Source organism: Camarhynchus parvulus, chromosome 3 (genome assembly GCF_901933205.1).
Source record: "Camarhynchus parvulus chromosome 3, STF_HiC, whole genome shotgun sequence".
In the NCBI taxonomy this organism is placed as follows: domain Eukaryota; kingdom Metazoa; phylum Chordata; class Aves; order Passeriformes; family Thraupidae; genus Camarhynchus; species Camarhynchus parvulus.
Window position 1 is genome coordinate 36,461,964 of NC_044573.1, and position 17,931 is coordinate 36,479,894.

General features: G+C 37.7%; 1 protein-coding gene across 1 annotated transcript in view; it reads right to left on the reverse strand.

Annotated features, from left to right (window-relative positions):
* PRKN (parkin RBR E3 ubiquitin protein ligase) overlaps positions 1 to 17,931 on the reverse strand; it is a 674,960-nt gene that overhangs the window by 110,997 nt on the left and 546,032 nt on the right. Inside the window, exon 8 of the mRNA XM_030945351.1 lies at positions 9,623 to 9,684. Within this exon, the coding sequence (XP_030801211.1) occupies positions 9,623 to 9,684 (62 nt within the window). The remainder of the gene's footprint in view (positions 1 to 9,622; positions 9,685 to 17,931) is intronic.

Below are 17,931 nucleotides of genomic sequence, written 5' to 3' on the forward strand. Positions count from 1 at the left end.
AAAGAAATCTTTTGAGGAAAATGGAAGCTTTAGGACCAACACCGCATACACACAGAATACAAAGAAGAATTTTAAATTACAAAGAAGGCTCTACATCTTTTGGGTACATTTCAGAAGATTCCTCCATGAATGCTGTCACAACATGTCTTGTTAAACTGCTTCTTAAAATAATATTAGAGTCGTTAAAAGACTGTAACATGTAGACACAGAAGTGTGCATCACAGAAAAAAACCAACCCAAACTTAAATTATTCAACTTTGTTAATTAATGAAAACTCCAAATAACCTCTGTAAAGAAAAGCAAAATCTAAAAGGACAATAAGACTTCAAAATATCTTTCAGTGTATTGAATGACAGCCACAAATTCTTAAGAAAACTTAAGAATCTTGTATTTGGAAAATAATAGTATTTTGAGAAATGTGCAAGACATGTCTGCAGTCTCCTTGAATGCGGGGGCTCAAGAAGTCAACTGATGTTTTCCTGTCTTATTATTATGCTTGAACCCAGACTAATGCCATAAATATTTAATGTTGGATGCTCTCAATTTTCAGAAAAGTTTGTGATCCTTCCACTATATACATGTTGAGTGCTCTGAGTCATTTGGCTGGCCTTTATAGAAATATAGATAACCATAGCTCCAAAACTCTCTAGCAGCCTAATTTTTCTTCAGGGCACAGACTGGACCTGAAGGTGAGGATGGTGATTGTCTTACCCTATTAAGAGAGAACTTTGTGCTGCATGTGGGATTGTTAACAGCTTCTCATTAAGAAGGCAAACACCAGTGACACTGTAGCTGAGGTTCTGTCAGCATTTACATTAAAAATTCTCAGCTGGAAAAAAAAGAATATACTTTCCAGACATTAACTTAGCCTAAAAGGGCATGAAGAGACTCCTCTATTTTTTTTTTTTTAATTTATCTTGTTAGGGAAAGATATAGAATGTAAATGTCCAGTTTACCTACTGGCAAGGTGGACAGCAACATTGTTTTCTGTCCAACAAATGTAACATTTTATACTGGTTCAGCACAGGACTCATTCCAAATCAGTATGGCACCCTCCCCAGTGATTTTCATACTATAACAGCCAAAAAACGATCCAGAAAAGATCCTGCTAAATTCATTTGCATATCTTGATATCTAGTTACCAGCCTGTTTTCTACCTTCAAAGTCCAGATACATTTATGTCATTTTCCAATTTCTTTTTCCTTAGGTCCTGCTCAATTAAAAGCCAGTAACCAACTGAAACACAAAGTAGCAGAACATATGCATGTTTGCTGCCATAGCAAAATCTACACAACATATGTGGATTTATATTCTTTATTCAGCGACGTGAAACAAAATGATTCACTTTACATAAAGGGTGCATTTATAAAAACTTGTACAGGACCAAAACTATTATAATGAATTATTAATTAACTATTTGCATACAGTGACAGACCATATCTATTAAAGCCATTTTTTCCTATACACCACAGCCATATACATATCATACTGGACTCATGTAACCAACCAATCCATTAATCAAGTCAGTTTTCAGGAGCCCTTAAATGTCTTTGGAGCCCATGATGTGTTTTGATTATACATCTGCATGAGATTCTTAAGGATATTACACAACACCCACTGGTTTACTTCACCTCTTAACTGGAGACCTAATGTAGAATTAATTTAATTTAGTTTGAATTTCCACAGTGATGATGCCTATAGTTGCATGGGTTGTGAAGACTTCTTTTATAATTAACAGGAGAGATGGGATGCAATTCATCTTTACTCCTTAGATTTGTACATCTGCTTAAGAACTGAGACCTCAAGTGCCCTGTTTTTTTAAAAGATAATGAGAGATCAGACAACTTCCTAGATAATGGCACCTGAAATTAGGTGACACTTACAATAGTTGATTTAGTTCCAATAATTCTGATCCTAACTCACCTGCCTTAAGCTGTTTTTAAAACCAATGATTAGGTATCTAAATAGCTTAGACTGTGAACCACCTCACAGAATTTTAGCCCATCTAAAATTAAACATCTAGCCTAAACAAGGCTCCAAGTGAATGAGCACCTCCTTGAGAAATAAGATCTCAAGGAGGGCATTTATCCTGACTTAGATATGATGTCTAAGATAGGTAAGATCAATCACCCTATGGAAGTGCTATGGTTGAAGCTGAGAAAACTAACTCGGGCTAGATAGCTAACATGTAAAGAGCTGTCATTGAAAGATTAATCTAGCTCTTCTGTCCATTCAAAGTATTTCACAGTATCTATTAGTCATTTTTTATCAGTGTGCCTCCTATTTAGAGATGCACTCATCATGTGTAAAGTTGCTCTGCATGCTACAAGGAGGAAAGTATCTCCAATTATTTTTAGGAAAAACCTCTCACAAAGTATAATATATGGGAAATTTGATGGAACTGGCATTCGTGGCACCTGATTTCATTCCTGGCAGCAGCACAGCCATCCTGTGGCTTTCATGTAAGTCATTTAATCTATGCTTCTCATCAGTTGCCTGCTTGTAAAGAGGAAGAATGATACTTGCTGATTTCAATGTACTGTTAAGAGGCAAAAGCCATTAATAGTCATGAGGAAGTCAAATGCTATGGTAATGAGTGGCATAAAATTACACAGAAATCACCAGTCATCTACTGCTGCTAGAAAGCAGCTTCCAGACAAAGCATGTCAGGCATTTTTGCACTACTGCAACAAGGCCCTCAGAAATACAGGTTGGTAAATGGTTGCTGGATTCCCCCAGAACTACATACTTCAATGCCTTTTTGGAAAAACCCCCGAAGCTTCATAAATAGAATTTACTCTAGAAAATTGGTGCTAAGACAGCTAAAGGTATATGAATAAGGTAGTTGTAAAGCATTCTGTTTGTCCTCTGAAGACTACATCCCTTAGTGAACCTTCTCCTCAAATTGTGAATTGTCCCAGTCAGCCCATATCCATGCTTTTCAAGGAATAAAATTTGGAGTGGAAAAAGCTCTACTTATAAGCTCTACTTATGGTAATTTGACCATAGAATGAAGTTCTTTTGTGTAACCTTTATTAAAAAAGACTTGTCAGGGCCCTTAGATTATAAATCACAGTATGACATAGACATGGAGGCTGGATGACTGTAACCATCTATTCCTTGCTCTCTGCTTTCTAGGTTGGGATGGTTTCCCTTGAGTCTTAGAATGATACTGGGTTTTCAAGCGGTGGAAACTCAATCATTTGATGTTGTAAATCACGGGTAATATAAATGAAATCTCTGGGTTGACACAGGAATAACAGGTTAATTACAGAATGCAGTCTTTCCAGTTACATTGAGATTCACATACCAAAACAAAACTGAAATGCACCTGAATGCAAAAAACTCCTGCAAAACACACTTCATTAACACAGTGATTCCTGGCTGTGTCAATTAATTTACAAATTATGATTTAATATCATAGAATCATAGAATGGTTTGGGTTGGAAGGACTCTTAAAGGTCATTTATTCCAATCCCTCTGCCACACCACAAATGCCCTGAGGTGTTTTAATTTTGCTTTTACACTTTGGGTAGTGTTTTCCTTATTTTCCTTCTCCCCTCCCTCATCTAAAAGCATCTCCTCAGTAGCAGCCTTGCAGACAACTTTGGACAAAAGTATAACAGTAGATGTAAGCCCAAATCTCTGAAACGTAATTCAATTACTTGTTTCTTTAACTGCATGTAAGAGTCTCAGAGGAAAGCAAATCTACTTTCTGGAGTCAGATTGTTTTTACTGCTCCTATAAATCAAATAACCATCTGTGTGTTTCAAAATTAGATTGTGGAGGCTATTAGTCCATAGTGTAGACTAAGCACTTTATTTATATGTATTATGCACATACAAAACCTCCAAGAATTAGTTCCATAATGTAATTAGGCAACTTACAGTACAAAACCAGTAGTACTCCTTGGACCAGTAAAAATACTTACAAATGTGTCATCTAAAATATAGATTAAAAAGTGATGAACTGACATGGCTACCCATGGAGCACCCCTAATTTATTTTTCCTGAGTTTTAGGGCTCCTCTGCTGGCCCCTGATCAAATTGAAAGAGCAAGTTCAGAGGATCAGCTCCTTGTTACCCAAGGAGACAAGAAATACAACCACCTCTAGAGGGCTGGAATTTGCCTGACTAAAGAGTCATGGAAAACTGGGTACAAACAGTTGTTTGAAGAAAATATTTAGGTAAGAAACCTCTAACTGGATCAGTGCACCACAATTCACAGACAAAATTAAACTGGAGTAGAGATGGGGAGAAAAAAAGACAGATTGCAGTTAGTGGAATGATATGAAAGCAAGCACAATATGATACAATGAAGAAGGGCGAATGAGCACAGTGTAGGGCTTAGCACTGTATTTACAAACTACTGGAAATTTGTGATCTTCCAGCAGGTATTTGGGGGATCAGTGTGAATAGACTGGATGCCAGAGATAAACATTCAGTTTCTTGTGACCCTTGTGGAGCTCAAATGCACACTCCTCTTCCTGCTAAAGGAACAGCCATCAAGGCTGTAATTGATGCAAGGAGTTAGGGAAGAAGGTGGTTAGGAGACATTCCAGGCCGGTATAGCATAGGAAGAAAAGAGAGGCATATGAAGTTGCAAGATTATAAAGTTTGCTGTGAAGTTCCAGCTATTAAAAAAAAAGCTGGTGTAAAGAGGATCAAGAGTTAAATGCAGTAGCTCAGTCTTAGAGAGCAAGGGATGAGACTGTGGTAGTGACAAATCCAAAAGGTGAGCCAAATGAGATGGAGAGGAAAGAGATATTGTATGGAAAAATGGCAGAAACTGAGAGATGTGTGTAAGTATTACTTACATGGAATAGTAGCTGAAGCCAGGGGACTGGGCAGGAATCAGCAGAGGTGTAAGAATTACACTTGTAAAGATAAAGGTTTTGGAATGCTAACAAAATAGCTTTGGCTTAGTAATTATGAATGGGAGAAATCATCCAGTAAAAATTTATTTTGTTGTTTAACTGATTAGAATTACTGAGATGTAGCTTATATTTCTTGCAAGTGTAGTTATCAAAAATCTTAACCCAGAAATACTTCAGAAGCACTTTGTTGATCATATTTGACAGTTTCCTGTACTAAACTCAGCTGATTAATTAGAATTGTCATGTGGCATTACTTTTGCCTGAATGGGTAAATAGATATCAATTACTTTAAGACTGACTTTATATGAATAATCAGTAGTATGCATTTGAAAAAAATTCCTATGGCAAGTATTGCAATTTAAAAAAAAAAATCAACCTTGTCACACACATACGTTGTATATAAAATCCTTCCAGACCTCATCTAATGTTAAATGATCTCTAACCATGCTGTGTTCATTTCATACTTGATTTCTGTATCTCCTAAAGTTACAGCTCACTGTGAAAACTAGCACAAGCCCACATCATCTTTGAGGAGCATGGGGACATGCATCTGCAGATTTTCAAAACAGGGTATTCTAGGGTATTCCTTTGCATAAGTTTTCCCTAATTGACAAGGAAATGTGGGGAAAAAAACACCCAGCCCCTCAAAACCCAAACCAAAATCCCACAAAAAACCCCAACCAAACAAACAACCCCCTTCCCCAAAATGGTGCCCATTCAGGCTTGCTCAGATTCCAGGGATATAAACACAACAGTTCTAAAAAAATGTGAGCAGTGATATGAGTTTCAGTAGCAGCTGATATGAGAGATCTGTTAAAATTGATCGTTCCCCTGTCAAAATATCAAGGAACTGGCCAATACATTCTGCAAAGTTGTCAGAGCAGATGATGTAACAGAGAAGCGCAGTTATACATTACTGAGCAGCTTCCTTTCCTGCCACTAGAAGTCTGTAACCTGTTGGGGGCACTCAGGTATAGCAGCAGATTCCTTGCTCTCGTGTTTGTTTTCCCTTCCAGCCTTCAGATGTAGCTGCTATTTTATTCATGAATCACAATATTCCATTTAAACAATTAAACAAGGTTTTTTTTATCACTTTGGGGACAAGAGGGAAGTTTCTCATAGAGTCATTAGGGAGACTCCATAACAGTTCATTGCAAGTCATCTTGCTATGCTGGGATATTGTGGTGTTTATGCTTGGAGTGTTTTCTCTGCTGTTTCTGGCATTGGCTTGTAGAATTACCTGCCTTCCACTGTATTTGAACAGAGCTCATATTTGGTGCATTTTTAGCATATATTTGTAAGCAGCTTGTACTATCACCACCTGTAGAAACATTTACTTGCAGAGACAGCCAGCCTGACAGGGCAAATGGCTACTGCAGGAGACTTTCTTACACTGTGCTATTTTTCAACAGCTCCCCACTTACAAAATCTTTCAATCTGATCCTGGCTATATCTCAAATACTTAAGAAAGGAGGAGTTAGCCAGGAGATTGTGCTGCACCCATTAAGCTAGGGGGAATAGATGGATTATGAAAAGTGAGAGCAAATTGCAAGAGAAAGCTCAGCAGAGCTTTGGGCAATTAGAAACTTCAGGCTACACCCTTCACCTGGGACTCCATGTGCAGGAGACTTTTTTGTCTTGTACAGACCTTAGTGGACTGGAAGAGTCTGTGACAAGGGGGTTCAAAAGAAACCAGACAAAGCTGCTTCTGAAGACTCTTCCTGGATTAGACTCTCTGGCACCATCTCAAAGAGTCAAGTATCAAGTGGGACAGCAATCTGTGGCTGTATTTGTGTTGCATTTTCAGCCAGTTAGTCTGGAAGCTGGTTTTATGTGGTAGGTTAGGTATCCACAATACATATCATGTACCAGGGAAGCTTGTACTCTTCTATTTCAGCATGCAGACTACGACTGCATCTTTCCATAAAGTCCAAAGCTGATTCCCTCTTTAAAAACTATCTTATTGCCAGCAGCTAAGCCTTCAAAGATAGACTTTCCACCTAGAATAAATTTCCCATGATGTATGTTCCTAACAGAATAGAAGACATGGAAATTTTACATGTCCAGGAGACTACCAAGTTTGATTATCTGAACAAGAGCCTTATTATTATACAACTCCTTTAAGAAAATATTAATCATCAATTCTTCACACTTCTATTTCTCAGCATTAGTTTTTCATTAATGCTTACATTAATATAAAGATATTTCAGATAGTCAGGCAGACACATGTTTTCAAGAGATTTGATCCCGAAAGCCACTCAAAACCTTTCTTTCCTAATGACGTCAACAAATGTTACATTGGTAAGTATTTACATTTATAGGAGCATTTATATGGTCAGTTTATTTATATTTTTATTTACAGGAAGCAAATGCTCGGTGAAGAAAAGAGGGATACCAGGGGTTTTTTTTTTGCTTAAACTCTGAGGAATAGGAGATATGCAGCATAGGAAACATGCTGGTGCTGGTGGAGTGGTGGAATGAAAAGAGGCTGGGAATATTTTGTCTTCCACTACAGAGAAGTATAATAGGATCTAAAGTCTGCAAGTGATTTGTAAACAAAGAATAGATGCTTTTCTAGGCAATATACTGCAGTTTAAACAAGAATTAATCCAAAAAAGTCATGTAATGTGCATTCTAAAGTAGATCAGAACAGATTATCACAATAGACCATTCTGCTTTTATAATCTGGCCTTAAATACATAAGCACTTTAAAAATAAATCAAGATTGGATATGAAGCAGGAACATGTCCCTATTTTTCTTTGGCTATTGATTGGAATGGAAGAAAATATATGATGGTTTATAATACTGAAATTGCAAGGAGTCTGAATAAAACAGTCTTATAATTTATTATGAATTTTTTCTATCTAGTAGGCATGACAGAAAAAGAAACATCTTAGATATTTTTAAAAAGCAAATATCTAACTAAATGAATACAAGAAATAAGTAGATAGCCACATGAATAAGGACTTTGCCTGTAATTCCTTCCTTTCTTCACTTAGACTTATTTTACTTTTTTTCTCTTGATTTTGCACCAATTTATTTCCTGACTATCAAAGTGTGTGCTAACTTCAAACAAAAGCTACTGTGGTCTTCAGTAGATTCATGATAACAATGTTTTTGTATGACAGAATATATTTGCAACAATCCTTATAAATGTATGGGCTAATGGAATAATTCAAGCCTCATGACAACGATCACTATTTGCAAAGGAAGTCCATCAGTTAAATATTGCTCTGTCAGTGATCATTAGTCAGGCTAAGGTCCACAACTCCATTATAGGGCTTTTCCAGTCCAGGGGAGCTGTCAGGTCTGTCTAATTCAGTCCTCTCTCTCACACTTGCAGCCTTTTGGTTTAGCTGTTCCTTACTTTTCCTTCATATTTCTCCTTTTGTCCAACTCTTCCTAGACTGCTTAGCTTCACCTCTTCACATAGCTTAAGTGCAGATCTTCCTTTATTTACCAGTCTCTTCAGCAAGCTTCTGTATTTGGTCATTCCCTTCCAGCCCTTGGTCCTTGTTAGACCCTTATCATTCTGGAGCCTTGTCAGGCTCCTTGTGAGACCCTTACCATTCTGGTTTCTACTCCCAACCCTTTCAACGAAACAACCCCATCTCTTCATTCTACCCAAGCTTCATCTCACTCTGCCCTCCTTTTATCAGGTAGCTCTAATCAGTCTCTTGAGCCCATCAGTCCTGGTTGTAATGTCTTTTATTTCCTCTTCCTAAGTCCTCAATCTCACCAGATTCCTGCTTCCAGTATCTCTTGCTAAGGAAAAGCTCAGCTCCTGAGAAACAAGACTTGTGACTCTCTATGGAGGAAAATTGGAAGTCCAGGAATTGTAATAGCAGCCACAATTGCAATAAAAAAAGGGAGAGTGACAGGGAAAGGAGAAGTAACAGGGTGTTCTTGACAATACAATCTAATTTAAAAATGATGAAACAAGACGTTGAATTAACACCTCAGGAGTTGCTCCTACCTTTGTCACAGCCCTCATACAACCTTGTGCAAGTCCCTTGGTGCCAGGTTCATTAAAAGATGTGGATAGTGTCATGTACAACACACTAATGCTGGGCTTTCAGCCCCTGGGTCCCTAGCACCTGCAGTTCTGTGTCATGCACTCAGGCTTTGTAACCACTTCCTTAGGAGGGATACTTCAGAGGAAAACACAACTTGAATTTCAGAAGAATTGAGCGTATGAAAATTCAACTTGTCTCTCAAAATTTAAGGCCATTTCTCGATACCTCTGTATGTTAATTTTATTATTGATGAAATAATAACTGACCTTCTTGTGAGTGTTGTAAAGAATACTTCATTTATGCTTTCCTAAGGTCACTCTACAGAAATAGTTCCTGAGTGCAAAGCACAGCTATAAATTTATAAACACTCTTTTAAAAGAGAAAAAAGGACACAGAAAGGGATGGATAATATCATGAGCAGCTGTAAGTACCAATCCTGTAGTCAGATTGTTTGTCCGTCTGCTGCTTTAGAGAGTCTGTTTACTGCTGTAGTCAAAAGCTGAAAAACTGTGGCAGGTAGCAGATGTACCAATTAATAACCTGTCAGGGCTGATGGATAGAACAAAAAAACCCCAACTCTCACATATAACTCCCGTGTGGTTTCTCCCCCAAATTTCAGGTCTTTGGGGGTCATGAGATACACTCTGTTTCCCCGGAGAGAGATGGAACTGTCTCATTAGCGTCTATCTTTCATGACATTAAGATGCTGCCTTTGAGATGCTAACTCACCTGTTCTTCTCCCAGAATCCTGAAGTGATGAAGTTCTTTAATCAAGGAATCTGGACAGCCAGCTGTTGGAAAGAAACAAAAATAGGCATTTTAGAGCTTCCTGTCAGTGCAGTTTCAGCATAAGACACATAGATGCAGAGATGATAGAATATACAGATTACCTTAGATAAAGAAGATTAGAAAGATTAGCCATGGCTCTGCAGGCACCAGAATACTGAAAACTATCTATCAAATAATCCCTCCACATTTCTGAGCATGCTACCAAGAACACTTAGAAAGGTTATATTCCAAATATTTTAGCCTTTTCCCCAAAGGACTATAAACAAAAGCAAGATGAAAAGGGCAGCACTGTCTGCCAGATACTGCCAACCCTTTGTATAAGCCAAAAAGCCTGTTAAAAGAGGATCTCACATCAAAACACTGGAGCTGACCAAAGCTGAATTCTGATTCACACAACAGGTTTGGACTTATTTCTAAGACTAATACATGCTTTCCCTGATTCCCTGAAGGATTTAATAGGCCCCACAGATTGCTTACTTTTGGCTGTCACTAGTGTAACCCATTTCACATAAATATTGCTGCTACCCCCCAGTGTTAACACACAAACCCAGGACACAGGCAGAGGAGTGATTTACCAGAATTTTGCAATGAGGCTGATTTTCAATCACTACAAACTTTCCCATCTGTACTAGCCAGTAAGAAAGAAAATGTCTTGCTAGCTGCCATGCACTTCAGTCACCTGTTCAGACTGTGGTTCCCCTCCTGGCAATGTATGCTAGTCCAAGTCCAAGGCTGCTGTACGCTACTTTTGTAAATGACTTTTGTACACTACCAGACTAATTCCTGACAAGGGATGAAAGAGCAGACTGTGAGAGCTATCTGGGCTTTATTCTTTTTACCATAAATTGGAGCATCTCTTTGTGAACAGAGAAAATTCCTTAAAAGTAATTAAGAGCATAATTCCTCTCAGAAAGTGGGAGAAACCATGGTCTTTATCAACCTGGTTTTCTGCTGAAGCTACTACAAATAGTTACCTTTCACTCTTAATAACTGTCATGAAAAGAATACAAATGAATTTGGACATAACTATCAGGAAGCCTCCACCAGCACCATGGTTTTACTCAAGGGCATTGAGACATGGCTTACACTCACACTTTCTGTTGGCATAGCTGTCTTAGGGATGTAGAAGGAAAAGACTACATTTGACAGCAACATAACTAAAAAGACAAAAAATGAACAATAGACATGTTCTAATAATAACAAGAACAATAGACATTGTCATGTCCAAAAAATGAGCAATTACACTCGTAAAAGTCTTGTATTCACATAATTTTTCCACTTAGGGAACTGATTTAAATGTTACTCAAGTCAACCTTTTACTGGTAAATGTTTTATCTTCATTCTGAGGAGGAATAGGTGAAAAATGCACCATCTACACAACTTCATCAGCAAACCCTTACAAAGGTAAGACAAGGTTTGAAGTTGGCCCAGGTTTAAGCATATAGTAAGAATTGCCTATTAATGAATTATATCTTACTAACTATTAGTATTTATTCCCATTTAATGAAACCTATGACATTCTTACAGGCTTCTTTTCACTCACTTCTTCCTTATGCACAAGGGTATTCACATATTTGAACATGTGTTTTAGCTCTAAGTGATTATTTTTTTTAATAAGATTTTATTCTCAACTTCTAGAACTACAACCTGAGTATCACTTTTAAATTACTTTTCTCACTTTCTCCATGCTGTTTATTCTTTCTCTTTCTCAATGCACTTAATTGTTCTTGCTACTCCTACCACAGAATCACTGCTATGCAGCACTTTCTTGTATTCTCACTGGGGTTTTCATCTCCATCCAACTCTGTCTCACTAACTCCTTGACCTGAGTCCTGAGTGGTAGTCCAGAACTGCTGTCTTCTCTGTGTTTCGAATCAAAACTTATTGTATAAAACTTGGTTCCTCTCTCTTAGCCTAAAGTTCTTACATAATTAGCAATATATTTTCTTGCACAGGATTTTCCCTGAAAATATCTGCATTGATTGCATACTGCCATAGGAATTTCTAAGTGTAGAGGATAATTATGATTTCATGTAATGCTGCCTGTTAATCTTTGACAGATGTTAGCTTTAGAACACCAAGTAAACTGCATTCTGCCTTTTGGAGTCCTTACAGCTTCTACTTCAATCAAGTATTTCTTTCTTCCTTGTTATCCTTTCCAAAATTTTTATTCACTAAACTTAAAATTGGAAGGATTCCTTTTTCTTCCCTAGCAAGAACTTTTTCTCTCCATTCTCGTTGAAAGAAAGATGGGGACAAACTATTTAGCAGTGTCTATGGTGAAAGGACAAGGGGCAATGGTTTTAAATTGCAGAAAGGTTGATTTAGATTAGATATAAGAAATAAGTGTTTTTGTGGTGAAACACTGGAATTAGTTGCCCCATTCAAGGTAAGACTGGCCATGGCTCTGAAAAACCTGACCTAGTTGAAGGTGTTGCTGCTTATTGTAGAGGGGCTGAACTAGATAACATTTAAATGTGCCTTCCAACTCAAATGATTCTATGAAAAACATGCATGTTTAAGTGTTACTAGTCATCCACTGCTGCATCCTCTTCCAAATGCAATATTTTGTATAGTCTGTTTTTCAGAGACTTGCCCAACCTAGTTTTCAATCTTTTCATAGTTCAGATTTCCACTGGATCTTGCTTAGCTGATTATACAACAGATCCTGACGTTACTAGCAAAGAGAGAGAGCTTAAAACCTATGTCACTGTTGGCATGATTCTTTCCAGCAATGAGTTCAGAAATGTCAAATGCATACAATATTGAATTATACTGACACATCTTAACAGTCTGCTGTCTGTAAGAAGTCATCTCAGATCGTCACATTTCAGAAGCAATATTTCAGGAAAAAAGAAGAAATCTTCCTTTTCTTTTTTTCTTTTTAAATATTCTGGGCATATTTCTGATGTTTCCTATTTCTATTTTTAATCTCTTTTCTGTAAGTGGAACTTTGTAAAACATGTTCTAACACTGTAACCTATTTTTACCAAATATTTGTTAGTTTTGAAAAAGTCTTGGATTATGTTAAATTCCTGCACTGTGACTAAAGACAAAGTTTATGACAAACAACCATACCATAAATAAAATATAAAGAGACTTAAAAAACCCCTCCCTGCTCAAAACAATTAAGAACTGTTTTTTATCTCCCACAAATTCCTCCATATACGCACCAACATATTAGTGTACATGAAAACACACATGGAACCTTGATAATTATTAGTAGTTAAGCACAGCACCCGATGGGTTCACTGGCAAACTGTACACACCAAACATTTATAGAAAAGTGCATTTTCTAAGTCTTTGATGTGAAACTAGCATATGCCAAATGACATAAATAAACTGTGTTTTGCAGATTTCTGCTATTTTCTATAGAACATGTTGAGGATTAGTTTTTATGCCCTCCGTCCTACAAAAGCCATTATTGGTCTCAAGAATTAGCAAAAATTTTCACTTCCCTCTTCCCAATTATTACTTGAAAAGTACAAGCCTTCATGATATTTTCACAGACATAAACCAAACAAAGGGAATATTAAAAAAAAATCAATAATAATTACACCTAGGAGTGTTGAAAGGAAACAGTGCAAAAGCATGGACAACCGGCTTCAATCAGAAGCCAAAACTCAGGACTGAGGACATCTGCAGACTGATAAAATGGCAGCTAAATGGCTTATCTGTTGCCTCTTTCAGCTCACATTCAAACCTATGCGTTGCATACATTCTCAGCTGCAGTGACTGTTACAGGTTCTTGCTAACTATGATGGCAGAGCAAGGTATAAGAAATATAAAACTGATGCAAATATTTAATACTTTTATACCACTTTTAACTCTGTCACAGTTCCACTGACCTTAGAGCAATCAGATACATGAAACTAATGTGATGTTTTAGGAATGAGCCTAAGTCTAAGCAGGAAAACAATGAAGGGATGATGCCCAGTTCAAAGGACCAGCAGCTTTATAAAGTCACAAGTAATTTCTTTGCCTCTGCTTAAAGTTTTATTACTTAAATTAAATTTAAGCATTTTATTTGCTTCAGCACATTCCATAATACACCAGTTTACTTGTTTGAATAATTTTGTTGTTACTTGATTCCCATATTGCTTTATAATTTAACTCCCAATGCTGTACTTATGAATGAAAGGTGCATTTAAAGATACAGAAATGTGTAACTGATGACTTGCAATTTACATTGTGGTATTCTCTTCATAAACATATTTTAATCTGTTCATAGAAGTACATGTATCTCCAAGAGAAGAATAAAGAAGCAAGCTTTAGGAAGGATGGTTTGATGTCTCCCAACATCATAAATACCCTGATTTCAATTGGTCTGAACACACACTTTCAACTACACTTGTAAGTAAACTATGATTCTAACTACTACCAATTTAATTACCCAAATCTTCACATATTTTTTCTCAGACAGAATTAGCTTCTGCTTTTTATTTTTTTCTTTAAACCATTCCTCTTTATGACTTATGTTCTTCAGAGAGAAGCCAAAGAAAAAATTAAACCAAGCCCTTAACATTGCATAAAATAGCAAAATGGAAGCAAAATATGACAGCTGCTACAAATAGAGCCACCTGAGAAGTAACGTGAGTGTCAGTGCGCTGATGGCACCTCCAGCCCTGCCTGTCCCAGCCAGGACCCCATGTCAGCCCTGCCTCACCCACCTGTGGCTGGGCTGCTGTCCAGCTCATGTCCCCACAGCCCTGCCCTGCCCAGCCAGGGGCAATCCTGCAGCTCAGAGGTGCCCAAGCCCATCCATCCCCAGGGAGGTGCCCAGTGCCCGCAGCGGGGCTGTCCCAGCACTCCTCTCTGCCAGCACCTGGATGGAGGTGCCCTGGCTAAATCACTCAGAGGGCCAAAGAAAATCACAAAATGCCCTCACTGACCACAGTTACAAGCAAATGTATCTCCACTGCAGGGTTGTGTGCTACATCTTCTGCCATAGGTCTGCAGCATTATTTCATGCTTTGCATTTTAAATTTCATCTTTCCCCAAACGGTATCGTTGTGTGAGATTCATTTCAATGCATTTAAGCATCTAAATGTTGGCTGTATGAGTCTAATATATTCCTTGCATGCTTCCTTTATAGCTGATAGAAGGAATACATGCTTTCACAGGGTAATTCCCACCACCCAAGACAGGCACAAAAAAAAAAAATCCCCTTATTTCCATTAAGTGAAGAGTTTAAGACAACTTGGCAAGACTTATACAAGTAACTTTTAGACTTTTTAAGTTAGAATATTGAATTTCAGTCAACAGCTGCAATTCCAATAATTTCTACACATGCTTTACAACGGAACATGTAAATTGTAAATTTCCCCCTCACACTTAGCTCCATGCAAGCTAAGCATTTACATTGTGAGCACAGTGCAACTTCCATTTCTCTCACTTAGAATTTATATCTGCATCAACACTTGTTAATTCTGAAAAGTACATCCCTTTTGTGGGCTCTGAACATAACCATGCACGAATATCTATCAATGTCCTTCAAAGGATATCTTTTCACAGTGCTAATTGCTAAACCAAGTTTGCCACTGGAAAACGTTTTAGATACTTGAGAATAACCACTGCATGCTTAGAAAATCAGTGGATATATTGGCTTCTTTTTTTCCCTGACTTAAGTATAGGTATAAAAAATGTTCTGTATTCAAAAACATAATCATAAAAATCTGGCAGTACAGCACTGTAACGGCAGGACTTGCAATGCAGCAAGAGTTATATAAATACAGGGAAGTGCAAGCTGGCCTGCGATGCATGCACAGGAAGGAAAGGTGGCTCGGGAATCCTGCAGCTCAGAGGTGCTTGTTACAGCAGTGTGCATCCGGAGCACAGCCAGCCCCAGCTACAGTGGGACAGTGAGTGGGACTCCGGTGTGAGTACAAGTAACTCAGCCCAGCACAGACATCACTGCGGGGTGAGCAGCAATGGCAGGAAGAGCACAGCCCTGCACTGAGGATAACTGCAATGGGAGTGCAAACAGGGCAGTAGGAAAGCTGGGCTCAGACTAGACTTTCACACAGAACTCAACAGGTTTGGAGTCCCATAACTAGTGCCCATTAATTCATTATATCACTTTCCCAGTCTCCCCCAAAGTGTCCAACTAACCAGAATATTGCTGTGAACTCCACACCTCTCTGCTGCCTGCATCTCCTCCAGGGATAAGCAACCCTGTGCTGGTGACAGTGCAGCCCTCCTATGGGAACGGACTGTGATTTCAAAGTATGGAGTGACTCCTCTGTGCTTGTGTTAATTACATGTTTAGATGTTACAGGTGACCTTTCCTCCCTTTTGATGTTATGTGAATGTGAACAAAGACAAAAGAGAGTGTCTGGAATGCATAAATATTTTACTGAAAAGAGAAAAATATATGAAGAATATCAAGTAGGTAATTTATAGAATATAAGCATATAAGGCTATATTTGGAATACTGTTTTGTATTGTGAAAAGGTCTTGAACTATTTTCTCACAGATTCTACAGAAGTGATATACTTACCATAGCCATTTTCACTATTTTTCTTACAACACTCATGAGCAATACTTTGGTAAATAGTAAATTATTGAGATTTTTTTCCTTGCTGCCCACACAATTTCCTAATGTAGACAAACTTAGAACTTCATTCATTTGTACATGTACACTTATATTTACATACCCCTTCCTTTGTATAAAAATATTTAATTTTTAAAAAAAGAAAGGTCATAAAACAGTCCTGTGAATAACTTGTCATCTCAAGTCCCATGCCTTACATCTGCAAGTCTGAAAATGCAGAGGATTCACAGGGGCACACAGCTTCATCTGGAGCATCAATTATTACTAACCACCATTAATCATAAAATCACATGTCAGACTCAAAACCCTCTCATGAAATCAGTCAGCCATATGTCTGAAAATTGGGGACAACCCTTTAGTACCCAAATTTCTTGTATTGGCCACCTGGTGTAAAAAACTACCTATCTAGCAAAACGAAATAAAGTAACCTAAAAAATTACATGGGATTCTTGTACTCGTGCTGTTTTAATAATCATCAGTGTGCAGATGTTCTTTTTCTGTACAATAATCTAGAATGAGTAGATACACAAATATATGACCAAAACAAGACACATTAGAGTGCTTCAATATTATAGATTGGTTTGGGGGAAAAAAAATCAAAAAAGCTTATTTCAAAAGCAAGAAATATTGAATTCTGTCCTTTCAAAGTCAGCAGGCATGTATTTGGACTAGAAAGCTCAGCTCTGCACCTGGGCAATGCTGAACCAGAGAAGATGACAAGCAACACTTGCGTGTGGTTTCTGACCCTGATAAGGTCATGGTGAAAATCTTCACATGGTGAAGATCTTTCCTCTAAGTCTTTAAAAATCTCTCTAAAACCACAAATGGTGGAGCAGTTCTTCAGCTCGATCAAACTATCACAGCAGCAATTAAGGGAATGGTGCTTACAGGTATCTGTACCAACGAACAAATTGACTGCATACAGAAAATGTAATATTTTGTTAAAAAGACTGTGAGCCAGTAAAGGACAAATTTAATTGCTACTTTTGCTAAGGTCAATATGCAAGAAGAAACCTATTCTCTTAGGAAAAATCAGAATTGAAACATCATTTTCTCTTCATTAATAACGTCATCGAACAGCATCATGTTAATTTGCCTTTTTTTTTAATTGACTTCTCACAGCTGAAGCCAGTAAAAAGACATATACATTATCCTGCTATCAAAAAGCTACTGAAGATATTAATCAAGAAAATTTCATGAAAGCTGGATTGTCAGGACACAACACCTGTCCTGTTCTAACCAGTCACTAGAGTTGTTAGATGTTCGTTACCCAGCTGAATAGGTTACATCTTTGTGCGCTCTTAAATTCAAAACCCTCCAAAGATACAGAGCATATTTTTTACTCTCATGAGGTGCTTGGGAAAGAATTGTGCAAATGGACTGCATCAGAGCTGGGAAAGGATCACATGAAGTGATTGTAGCAAATTCTGCTGGTCTGGCTTTCTCCCATTGCACACAACCCTGGCTTTCACTGTGCTGTTACTCACTGCTATTTTAATGATGCTTTAAAGCCAAATGACTAGAAGTAATGAGCCACATTAGCCATTTTCTGCTAAGGTTTTTCTTTTAATCTTTGCTACAAAAAATATCAGCAAGAATATTGACCTGCCATTTCAGTTTAGAACCTAGTTCCTTGCTTCCTTTTTGCACATTTAAAACAACATTTAAACCACACTTGAACAAGTAATGTTTAGTT